The sequence below is a fragment of the Aquarana catesbeiana genome, linkage group LG09 (assembly GCF_042186555.1).
Source record: "Aquarana catesbeiana isolate 2022-GZ linkage group LG09, ASM4218655v1, whole genome shotgun sequence".
Lineage (NCBI taxonomy): Eukaryota > Metazoa > Chordata > Amphibia > Anura > Ranidae > Aquarana > Aquarana catesbeiana.
The window spans coordinates 215,093,855-215,106,330 of record NC_133332.1 but is presented as its reverse complement, the minus strand read 5'-3'; the positions used below and the strand labels follow the sequence as shown (position 1 = coordinate 215,106,330).

General features: G+C 42.6%; 1 protein-coding gene across 1 annotated transcript in view; it reads left to right on the top strand.

The window, feature by feature from the left end:
* The window catches only part of UBAC1 (UBA domain containing 1), a 63,141-nt gene that overhangs the window by 30,754 nt on the left and 19,911 nt on the right, over positions 1–12,476 (top strand). Inside the window, exons 2-5 of the mRNA XM_073599692.1 lie at positions 4,553–4,673; positions 6,771–6,844; positions 7,661–7,768; positions 8,025–8,127. Of these exons, the coding sequence (XP_073455793.1) occupies positions 4,553–4,673; positions 6,771–6,844; positions 7,661–7,768; positions 8,025–8,127 (406 nt within the window). The remainder of the gene's footprint in view (positions 1–4,552; positions 4,674–6,770; positions 6,845–7,660; positions 7,769–8,024; positions 8,128–12,476) is intronic.

Here is a 12,476-nt window from a genome sequence, read left to right as displayed (position 1 = left end):
GTTACAGAGCAAGCAGAGGCATAAGGGGTGTGAAGGTAAATGGCAGGAAGTGAGGGTTATGTTTACCATACTTCACTAATAATTTAGTGAAGTATGGTAACGGCGGAAACAGTTAACTATACAGAGGCCTGGTTGGGAAGGACATTGGGGACAATAAAAAGTAGTGTCTCTTCTCACTCCTCCTTTGGTGCACACCCGGCATTTTTTCTGCCGTTTTTGGCCTGTTGGTCTGGGGGGGATTTTTTCGGGAAAGTGGCGTTCGGACAGTCTACTAATCACATCGGATCGAATGGTTTCTGGTGGGCCGTTCGGGTATATAAGGGCAGTGATGATTTCCTCCTGGTATCCAAGGAAGGATTTGGGGCTTGCAGTGGATTTATGATAAATAACATAGCTGTTATATATGGCCAAATTGAACAAATATATCGAAACTTTTTTATACCACTGGTATGTTCTTCTCGTGGCAAGATAGGGTTCGAGCATCTGGTCGTTGAAGTCGACACCCCCCATATACTTGTTGTATTCAAAGATGCATGTGGGCTTTTGGATTACCCCATTCCTCCTGGTTACCTCCACGACGGTGTTATTGTGGATTAATGAAAGCACGTAGACGTCCCTTCTGTCCCTCCACTTCACAGCCAGAATTTCCTCATTCCTCAAGCTCGCCATTTCCCCTCTTCTTAGCTTTTTGTTCACGAGGCTTTGAGGAAAGCCCTTCCGGTTCTTCCTTATGGTGCCACATGCTGGAGTCTTCTGTCTGTGAAGATTTTGGAACAGGGGCAGACTAGAATAAAAATTGTCCACATATAGATGGTAGCCTTTTTCCAGGAGTGGGTTTATGAGTTCCCAAACGACTTTCCCACTCGATCCGATATATTCTGGGCAATTAGGGGGATGTAGCTGGGTGTCCTTCCCTTCGTATACCATGAAGGCATAGGTATATCCTGTAGCTCGGTCGCATAATTTATACATTTTCACCCCATAGCGGGCCCTTTTGGTGGGAATAAATTGTTTTATGCCCAATCTGCCACTAAATTTGACCAGGGACTCATCCACACATATGTGCTGGTCTGGGGTAAATAACTGGGGGAAGATATCAGAAAAATATTTTAGTAGTGGGCGAATTTTATATAGCTTGTCAAAATGTGGGTCATTTCGGGGAGGGCACTGGGTATTGTCATTGTAGTGTAGGAATCTCATAATCATGAGATACCTGGTTTTGGGCATTACAGAGGAAAAGATGGGCATGTGGTGGATGGGGAGGGTAGACCAATAGGAACGTAATACATTTTTTTTGGTTAGTCCCATACAGAATGTGAGGCCCAAAAAAATTCTAAACTCCTTCACTGTTAGGGCTCTCCATTCGTAGGGACGGGCATAATAGGACGTTGGGTTACTTGCGATGTATTGTTGGGCATATAGATTGCACTGGGCCACAATCGATGCAAGCATGTCCTCAGTAAAAATAAGGTTGAAAAAATCTAATGGTGAAAAATTTTCTGTATCCACCTGGACTCCTGGCTGGGCAGTAAAAGGGGGAATGATAGCTTCTCCTGAATTGGGTGGCAGCCATAAGGGGTTCTCAAGGGAGTAGGGAAGGCTGGCATGGGACCTAACCCTTTGGGCCTGAGGTGACACCCCACTGGTACGTGGACTTTGTCGAGGTACTGCGGTGCTGGTGGATGGCACTGCGGTGCTGGTGGATGGCATTGCGGTGCTGGTGGATGGCACTGCATCCTCACCAGTACGTCTTCGTCTGGTGGGCGGACTCTCATCCTCCTCTGAGGCTGTCAGTGTACCACTGCTGAGGACAGGCTCGTAGTCCACGTCAGACTCAGAATCTGAATAGAAATCTGAAGCGGAGAGCTCCCCGTTGCTCTCGTCGGCCGCAAGAATATTATATGCCTCCTCGGCTGAATATACTCTTTGTGACATAGTGATGAAAAATGGCAGATATGTGGCACTGATGACACGTGACACTGGCAGATTGCACTGGTGATAGATGGCACTGATACGTGACACTGATGTGGTAGGTGACACTGATGACACTGATGTGGCAGGTGACAGACAGGTGGCACTGACGACAGATGGCACTGACAGATTGCACTGATACGTGGCACTGATACGTGGCAGGTGACACTGACAGGTGGCACTGATGTGACAGGTGGCACTGATGTGGCAGGTGACACTGACAGGTGGCACTGATGTGGCAGGTGACACTGATGTGGTAGGTGACACTGGTGACACTGATGTGGCAGGTGACAGACAGGTGGCACTGATGACAGATGGCACTGACAGATTGCACTGATACGTGGCACTGATACGTGGCACTGATACGTGGCAGGTGACACTGACAGGTGGCACTGATGTGACAGGTGGCACTGATGTGGCAGGTGGCACTGATGTGACAGGTGGCCATGATGTGGCAGGTGACACTGACAGGTGGCACTGATGTGGCAGGTGACACTGACAGGTGGCACTGATGTGGCAGGTGACACTGATGTGGCAGGTGACACTGACAGGTGGCACTGATGTGGCAGGTGACACTGACAGGTGGCACTGATGTGGCAGGTGACACTGACAGGTGGCACTAACGGCAGGTGACACTGACAGGTGGCACTAACGACAGATGGAAGCACTGTGGCACTGATGTGGCACTGTATGGGCACTGTATGGGCACTGTAGGGTGTTTCACTGAAGGCTCGGCACTCACAGTTATGACAGATCGCTCTCTCTCCTCACACACGGTCTCTGTGTGAGGAGAGAAAGCCGGCAATGAGAGATGATCTCATATGTTTACATTTGAGATCATCTCTCATTGGAAGCTCGGATCGCGCTGTAAACGGCCGCTGTGATTGGCCGTTTACGGCGATCTGTGACTGGCTGTGTCCAAGGGACACGGCCAGAGCAGAATTTCCCCGATGCACGCTCCCGGGAGCACGCATTGCGGAAGTGAACAGGAGGACGTCCAGGGACGCCCTCCCGGCAATTGGAGTCCGCGCTGTAGCCGTCTTTCGGCTATAGCGCGGACGCCTAGTGGTTATTAAACAATTAAATGCTGCATATGACAATGGGCAAGGCTGCAAATGGCACTTAGCAAGGCTGCAAATGGCACTGGACAAGGCTGCAGATGGACACTGATAAGGCTGCATTGATTGGCATTTAAATGTAAGGTTTTTTTTTTCCTTAAACTTCCCCCCTAAAAGTTTTTTTTCCCTTAAAATGCCCTCCTAAACTTGGGGTGCGTGTTATACGCCGATAAATATGGTATATCAACCAAGTATTTATTTTATGATCATTCGTCTTCTGTATCTAACCAGAAAACAAATTGCTAGGTATTAGAGGTCCTCTACTGCACCTAGTAGAAAACCATGGGTAGATTATGTTAAGTCTCTCCTACTGATGGAAATAGCTTGCCTATTGCCATCGTAAAGCGCTGCGTAAATTTGATCTGGTATAGCAGAGCTGGTTAGTTACCCCCAGATTGGCCCCTCAATGGTTGGTGATGAATAGGCTCTTACAGTTATGAGTGCTAATGGTTTCCCTAGTAAGGGTGGTAATGTTTCTGTACCCACCAGTTGTTTTTTTTCTGCTCCGAAATGGATTGTCCTTATGATTTGACCCGAAGAAAAATATTTTGTAATCCTACAGCAAAGAGCTGCTACCTGTTTAATTTGACTGTTTTTTATTTTTGTATGTCTTGATCTGAACGTTTTGTCCTTATTGGATCTCTGCGACTCCTATGATATGTGGACCGATGTGTACTGTTTTTTGTTCTTCACTCTTTTCTTCACTGGACGAAAACTAAATATGTACTGTCCTGTCATGTTCCATCTACTGTAAATCACCCAGGGCTGACCCAAAAAAAGCACCCACTGAGGCCAATGGATCAGCACCCTATAATATTATGGCAATCTATCCCCAGGATTGCGGCATCACAATGATCCACCAATCCACCTCTTACAGCAACATAGGTCTTCATACCAATGAAGTTTTCTAATAAATGCACATATTTTTACAAGAGAAAAAAGTGCATTTTTTTTCACATGAGCCTGCACAACCTGCTTCTCTGATGCCTGTATCCCTGTGTGGGCTTTCAGTTACTAAGCTGTTGGTAGCGTGATTGGGCTGCGAGTGTGTTGATCAGCAGGCTCATGGCGCATTGAAACTACAAGACCATCTGCTGTTGTGGCAGACATGACTTGTAGATCATTCATTCACTGATTTCTGTGAATGAATGACAAGGCTGTGCAGGTGGAGCCCCATACCCCCGTGACATTGTCAAATGTGACAGCAGGTACAGGGAGAGGATTCCTGGCCCACTGTCATATGAAGGGAGCTCTGGTGGCAGGAGGTGGTTGAATAGGGGCAATGTTGCATGTTATAACCTAAATATGGGTGTAACATTCTCCTAAAAGTGAACTTGGTATTTTAAATAAAAAGTAACCAAGTCCACATAAATGTGGATTGCAGATTGTTATGCTAGTCAGAATTGTCTTTTAATCATTATCAGTTAATAACTGCTTTATACATATTTTTCTTTCCTTGGCAGTGTGCACACGGAAGCCTAGAAGATCCCAAGGTCTTAACACATCATAAGCTAGTCCATGCCGCATCAGAGCGAGTCCTGTCTGACACCAAGACCATTGCAGAAGAAAACCTTCAGGACAGAGGTGATCCATGCGTTGTGAAATATTCGGAATTATTGTCAATTGCTATTAAAGTGTAACTAAAGACAAAACTAGAGGTCGATCGATATATCGGGCCAATATTTGGCTTTTTTTACTTAATCGGCAGATTGTGCTGATAAAAAAAGCCGATTATAACTTCAGCGGGACTTGCAAATGACTTCTGTAATAGAAGTCAATGCAAGTTGTCTGAAGTTTTCTTCTCTCCTCCCTGGGCAGCCTGCCAAGTCTGATAAGAAGATACATTGTATCTCTTCAGGTTCTTTTATCAATAGACTGAACTCCATGTGTAGAAGTTTAACCATTTAAAGACTAAATCTTTTCTGACACTTGTTGCTTACAAGTAAAAATCCTGTATTTTCTGCTAGAAAATCACTTAGAACCCCCAAACATTATATATATATATATATTTTTTTAGCAGAGACCCTAGGGAATAAAATAGCGGTTGTTGCAATATTTTATGTCACACGGTATTTGCGCAGCGCTCTTTCAAACGCAATTTTTTTTTTTAAAAATACACTAATGAAATAAAAAAAAAAAAAAATAAGCAGTAAAGTTAGCCCATTTTTTTTCGTCCAAAAGTTTTGATTACCTGTTTTTGTGTATTTAATATTTAAGATATAGTTTTTTATTTTTTTAATTTAAATTATACATACAAGTGAACTGATTGGAGGTTTGTTTTGTTTAATAAATGTTTAAATGTAAAAAAATTTCTGTATCACTTATTACTTAAGGCTGCTTTCACATTGGAGCGGGCATGCGTTGACGGTAAAACGCTGTTAGTTTTAGCGGCGCTTTACCGTCATTTTAGCGGCGCTATTTGGCTGCTAGCGGGTCGCTTATAACCCAGCTAGCGGCTGAAGAAGGGGTTAAATGCGCCCCTGAAGCGCTGCTGCCGAAACGCTTTGCAGGCGCTTCGGCAGCGGTGCGCATTCATTTCAATGGGCAGGAGTGGTGGAGGAGCGGTATACACCGCTCCAAAGATGCTGCTTGCAGGACTTTTTTTTTAACATCCTGCCGGCGCATCGCCTCAGTGTGAAAGCACTCGAGCTTTCACACAGACTGCAGGGGAGCTGTTTTACAGGCGCTATTTTTAGCCCAAAAGCGCCTGAAAAACGCCCCAGTGTGAAAGGGGTCTAACTGTTAGATTTTATGAGATGAAGGGGGGGAAAAAAAAAAAATCAGCCTAATATAGCGGCCCAAAAAAATCGGCATCTTATATCGGCTACCGCAATTTCTAAATATCGGCTTTGGCATCGGCCAGAGAAAAACCCATATCGGTCGACCTCTAGACAAAACACCTGTGGGGTTTTAATGGATCTCTGTGACCCCCGTTGGGGAGATTCACCCTCTCTATTTGTCCTCATTACAGTTCTCATTGAAAGTAAAAGAAAATCCCAAATTTTGGGTTGTCTGTAGAATGGGGATAGAGGGAAAAGCTTCTAATGGGGACACTAATTCTGTTAACCCTGGTGACACCCCAGGATTCCATCACTTAAGGGATTTCCCCTCTTGTTTTGATTGTGGGACAGGAAGTGAAGAAAAATCTCCTCTATTGGACACAAATGGCAAATATAAAAGTGAGAGAGGTTACAATCCTCCCTTACTCTATCCAAAATGGAAAAAAGGAAACCATTTTCCTTTTAGTTCTAATTTATTTCCAAACAATAAAGCTTCTAGGTGATGTAAGCTGCTGCTGATTTCCTAACCGACATTCAGCAAGGATGCTGATTTCACTGTCTGATGTAAATATAGCCACTTGCACCTGCAAATCTTGATATGAAGTTTAATCACACAAAATATTCAGCAATTATGTAAAAAAAAAAGTTAAAACTTTAACCTCTTCAATACTGGGCGCTTTTACTCCATCATGCCCAGGCCAATTTTCAGCTTTCAGCACTGCTGTACTTTAAGTGACAATTTTGAGGTCATGCAACACTGTACCCAAATTAAATTTTTATCATTTTGCTCACACAAATAGAACTTTCTTTTGGTGGTAAATTTTTAAAACCTATTGTTTGCTATAGCTGCTTTATCAGTCAAGGCTAATAGAATGCTAATTTTCCTGTCCTCTCTTTACAGATGTCCTGCTGTTAATTAAAAAGCGGGCACCACCTCCGCCACCCAAGATGGCTGATGTTTCGGCAGAGGAAAAGGTGGGTCAGTGTATTTATTTTGCCATTTCTAGGTTAAAGAGGATCTTGACCCTGGAAAAAAAATGAAAACTCAGTAACTACAAATACTGTGGCTGCTGACTTTTAATAAAGACATTTACCAGTCAAGGGATCCAGCACTGTCCTCACCCAGGCCACTAGTCTGTTGCCCATAGGTCTGTATGGAGCCGTGCCGACCTGTGACATGTCCCGGGGGTTGCAGGCACTGAAAGGGAGGGGGGATTATGCTATCTCAGCTTAAGTGGGAGCGGGTACAGAAATAGAGGGTGAGGATCAGAGGAACTTCCCTTTTTAAGGTGGAGTTTTGCTTTAACGTGAACTGTTTTGAAAAAAAGAAAAGAATTGGCAGGGAAAACCGCAGTCATGTTTAGTTAAATCAAAGTGCAGCAATGTTGCTTGCTTTGCTTAGTTTCCCAAGAACATTACATGGAAAATATATATTTAGAGGCTGTATGGACTTGATTAGTTCTTCCATGGACAACAGCATGAAAATGGTCTAAAATGATTCTTTTATTACAACAATTAGATAAAACATACACAGTATTGTGCCAAATTAAAGGCACAAAAAACACTCTTGAATCGATGGATAACTGCATAGTGATACCAAAAAGCTGATTCTCATGGTCCATTAGATGGAGTTTATCCATATCATCTCAACATGTTTTTCAGTAGTGTCCACTTCCTTAGGAGTATTTTTAGAGCATAAACTTATCTATAAAAAGACCATAACTATCATAATCCTAATAACAATCCGTTTCCTAAGAAAACAACATTCTGTAATTTCTTTGTTCTTGACAGCGGAAGCAGGAACAGAAAGCACCAGACAAGGACGCCATCATCAAGGCCACTGCTGGTCTACCTGTTCGCAACGCGGACCGTTCGGTTGCTCATCACAACATGAGAGATGTAAGTGCTTGCTTAGATTGAAACTCTAGTTGTGTGTGTTTTACTAGTTAGAACTCTTGTGTGTGTTTTTTTTCGGTACTATCTGTGTAATTGTACACTTTCTGCTCTGGTGGTAACAGTGGGAGAAAAAAGCAGGGGGAATCTCCCCAACAGTTACAGACTGCTATAATATTATGACAAACCCCCCCTACAGTAGTCAAACCTAAAAATGTTCAATTTGGACATTTTGGCGTTTCATCTTTTTCTTCTTCTACAGTTTCAGACAGAACTTCGGAAGATTTTGGTGTCCCTTATTGAAGTTGCGCAAAAGTTGTTGGCTCTGAACCCTGATGCTGTTGAACTCTTTAAAAAGGCAAACGGTGAGTTGAAGACAATCCAAATGACAAGTTAGTCAGTGAACTGCTGATCCTATTGGCTGGCTATTGGTCAAATGACTGGGCACTCTTTGTTTGGTTGTACTATTACCTTTTGTATAGTAAATGCTACTCCTTTGGAACCCTTCTTTTTTCCACTGAGCTGTTCGCTTAAAAGCATTACTCCAGGCAAATATTAAACATGTTTAAATCACTTTTTAACATAAATGGATAACATTAATTATACTGTAATTATACTTTTTTTTTTTTTTTTGTAATTATACATATTTAATATATTGTCATTTATAAATAATAATGGGGGGAAAAGTGTGTGTATGTGTGTGTGTGTGGAGAGATAGAGATATATGGATATCAATCTATCACATGGTAAGAACACAGGTGTAAACCAGAACACTGTATACGGTGTGTGTGTGTGTTTTTTTTTTTTGTTTTTTTTTGTTTTATTTTATCTTAATAAACATTACATTATTCTCTTAAGCTTCGCGCACACGGGCAGAATATCGGGGAAAAATACCAGACAACATTCTGCCCATGTGTATGTCCATCTGTCCGATAGAAGCCGGCCATTCAGCCGACCAACTCCCAATCATCGTTCTCAGCCAATGGCAGAGAGTGATGATCGGAGCGGGGGAGATCGCTGGACTAACCTTGCTCCCGACTGGAGCTGTCAGGTGTTTTTTTTTTTTTGTTTGTTTTTTTTTTTTGGTGCAATCCCCCGGGTTGAATGGAAATAAAACTGTAGTCTGTACCAGGCTTTAGGAGATAGAAGCTGCAACCTGTCCGTGCCACTCGCCTCCCACTTGCATCTCGCTTCCTATGAGCAAACAGGACATGTGGCTGAGCTGTCATACGTATGTGTACACCCAATCCTGTTGCTCCTAATACCTGGTTGAACGAAAAAAAATTGACCGCTGTACTAACGATCCATTAGTACAGCAATCTCCCGTACTAAACTGTTGTGTTCTGGCAGGGGGATGCCCCCCCCCGCCAGAACACTCCAATCGGCGCTGATCGGGAGCCGGTCAGCTGCTGATTCTCCAGCATGTTCGTCTGACGTTTGTCGGGTCACCTGTCAGATTGGCGACTATCATTGAGGTGAAAGTTGTGGTTCAAAACTATGCATCTGGGCTTCGTTGAGTAAACTGAACGATTGACTGTTGTCCAACAGAGCAGGGCTGACAGTGCCCCAACAGTCAGTGATTTTCGGCCAGTCCCGCAAGAACCAAACAAAATTTACAGTGTATGGCCAGCTTAAGACTGTACATATTTGTGGGCCATATCATTTAAGTTACAATTTTTTCCTGGAGTTCTTCTATGAGGGAAGAATTTATTGATGCATTTTCATGTGGTTCATTGCTTCTGAAGTCATGACAGTGGAGCTTTGCCTGCTCTTACCTTCGTGTACTCTGTGCTATTTGTGGTGATTAAAGCTCCGGGATAATTCTGTCCTGGTGTTATTTACAGTAACATTCCAGTATCTCAAGTAACAGAGGACCATCACTAGCTTCTTGCTCGCTATATCCTCTATATTTGTCCTTTCCTCTGCAGAAGATTTTCTGACTCTTTACAACTGCTCTGTCACTTGAAGATGGCTTTTTATGTTTTTCAAAGACTACATTGGCTCCTAAAATAAGATCTTTTAGGAAACTTCATTTGATTTTGTGGAAATTGTTTCAGCTTGTCTCCTTTCCAGGTGACTTATCAACTTTTATACACTTCAGAACTTCTTTGATTGTTCAGATGACAGGCTTATTAGGAGAGATTTGCAAAATAGGCATGTTTCGCTGAATGGTTGTGCTTGATTTCAGATTGTGCTAAATGAGACATGGAGACTTGATGTAATGAATGTGCAAAAAAGAAAAAAATTGCAGTGACCAAAATTATCAACAACTTTTTCAGAAGAAAATACACAGGAAGTATTTTTAATGTGCTAAAAATCTATCTGCAAAATAGATTTTGCTTCATTTATTATATAACTGCACACAGAAGATTGTTTTAAGAGAGAATGCATTAAGGTAAAAAAAAACTAACTTGACAACCACTTTAATTACCACTGAATCAACATTTTTCCAATCTTCTATTGTCCAATTTTGGTGAGCCTGTGCAAATTGTAGCCTCAGTTTTCTATTCTTCACTGAGATAGGAGTGGCACCCGGTGTGGTCTTCTGCTGCTGTTCTGCTTCATAGTTTGATGTGTTGTGCATTCAGAGATGTTATTTTGCATACCTTGGTTATAACGAGTGCTTATTTGAGTTACTGTTGACTTTCTATCATCTCGCTGACATTGAGGCATTTTCATCCACACAACTGCCGCTCACTGAATATTTTCTCTTTTCCGGATCATTCTCTGTAAACCCCAGAGATGGTTGTACATGAAAATCCCAGTAGATCAGCAGTTTTTGAAATACTCAGACCAGCCCATCTGGCACCAACAACCATGCCACGTTCAAAGTCACTTAAATCTACTTTCTTCCCCATTTTGATACTTGGTTTGAACTTCAGCAAGTTGTCTTTACCGTGTCTAGATGCCTTTAATGCATTGAGTTGTTGCCATGTGATTGGCAATTTCTTTATCGTACATCATAGGACACAGGGCCTCAAGTAATTACTTGGTGGGTTATGGGCCTACCTTCAGGTGTTGACACTGGTATAACCAATACAGGAATTTGACTCCCCTATATAACCCCTCCTCATTCCAGGAGTCCTCAGTTTTTTCGCCAGTGTCTAAGGTGTTGGTCACGAGTGAAGATGTGCTCTGAGGAGCTCCAGGGAGGGATCCATGCTGGATTTAAAAAACCTCCACAACAGGATCCATCCTCGCCACTGAGGCCATAGGATGGTACCTGGGCCTCGCATTGAAGAACGAGGTTTTGCCTGTAAGCTTCTGTTTGAGAGCTGGACCCTAGGAACCAGGACTCTTTTTGGTTTTTCATATTACCTAAAGTTGTTCCTGAGGGGTGCTATACAGGTCCAGAGGAGAGGAACCCCTATTAAAAGGGCCCCAGTCTTTGAAGGTTTAATTACGCTGCCTGCCATGATGGGTGAAAGTTGGATCTGTCTGTTAAATCAGCAGTATCCTGCAGCAAGGACAAGGTAAGGGGAGAAGCTTAGGAACTGTAAAAAGTCCACCTATGCCTTTTTCTCCAAAAAATACATATAGATATAGATATATAGATATATAAAATGTATAATTGTATGCCTTGAAATGTCTCCTCTAGAGGGAGTGTATTACACTTACCTAGTACGATGCCTTTTTCAGCAGCTCTGTGTCTGGCTATAGCAGCGGGTGTGGTCCCTGCAGCCAGAGGGGAGTTCTTAATTGAACAGATGGTGTTCCTCTTCTGAGGGATCTAAAGGGGTTACAGCAGTAGTTTATGAACATACAAAACCAGCCATTTGCATTTTTTTGTATAAAGTGAAGTCTTCCTTTAAAACTAGGAGCCTAACAAACCCTGCTGATAAAAATTCCCCTCCCCCTCCCCTCTCCTCCTGGAGAGGTGTGGTAACAGCTGACACTTACATGTAATCAGGTTCTCACCTGAGGCTTAACACAGACGCTCTCAGTTCATATGCTGAAGGCTGAAGTCTGTCACACTAAGGCTCCATTCACACTAGCGCGTTTTTTGATGCATTTTGCATTTTGCAGAAATGCACGGGAATTTTTTAACATGGGTTCCTATGGAACATGTTCACATCAATGCCTTTTTGTTTCTCTGCATTTTTGGAAAGGGTCAGGGACTTTTTTTCATGCAAAATGCAGCGTTTTGCATGTAATAGAATTCAATGGACAAGCATCAAAAACGCATGTGCACCGTTTTTGCAGCGTTTTTGCCGTTTTTTTTTTTTTTGTTTTTTTTTTTTGTTTTTTAATTTTTTTTAAATTTTTTTTTTAGACTGTAAAAAAAAAAACTGTAAAAAAAAAAAAAAAAAAAACGCAAAATCGCGGCAAAAACGCTGCTCAAAAACGTGGCAAGCATGAAAAAAAAACCTCCAAAAACGCCCAAAAGCAACATGCATAGGTGTGAATCGAACCTAAGAGACACAAGAGCGCTGGGCGTGTAAAGGTGTGTAAACAGGCATTTCCAGCACAGGAAATATTATGGTACTCAGCATCAAAGGCTAATCCTTAGGGTGACTTTGTTTTCTTTTACTAAAACTATTGTTCAGCAAATACCATAATTTGTTAAATTGCCTCTGCTGTTGTGCTTAGCACTTGATTTCCAGTGTACCACAAAGGTACCAAGGATTCCACCCACAGGCGCTGGGAACTCCAGTCATGCCTCCACACTGTCATCCTCTCCGGAGATACCTGACATGGCAAGCCAGGGTGAGTC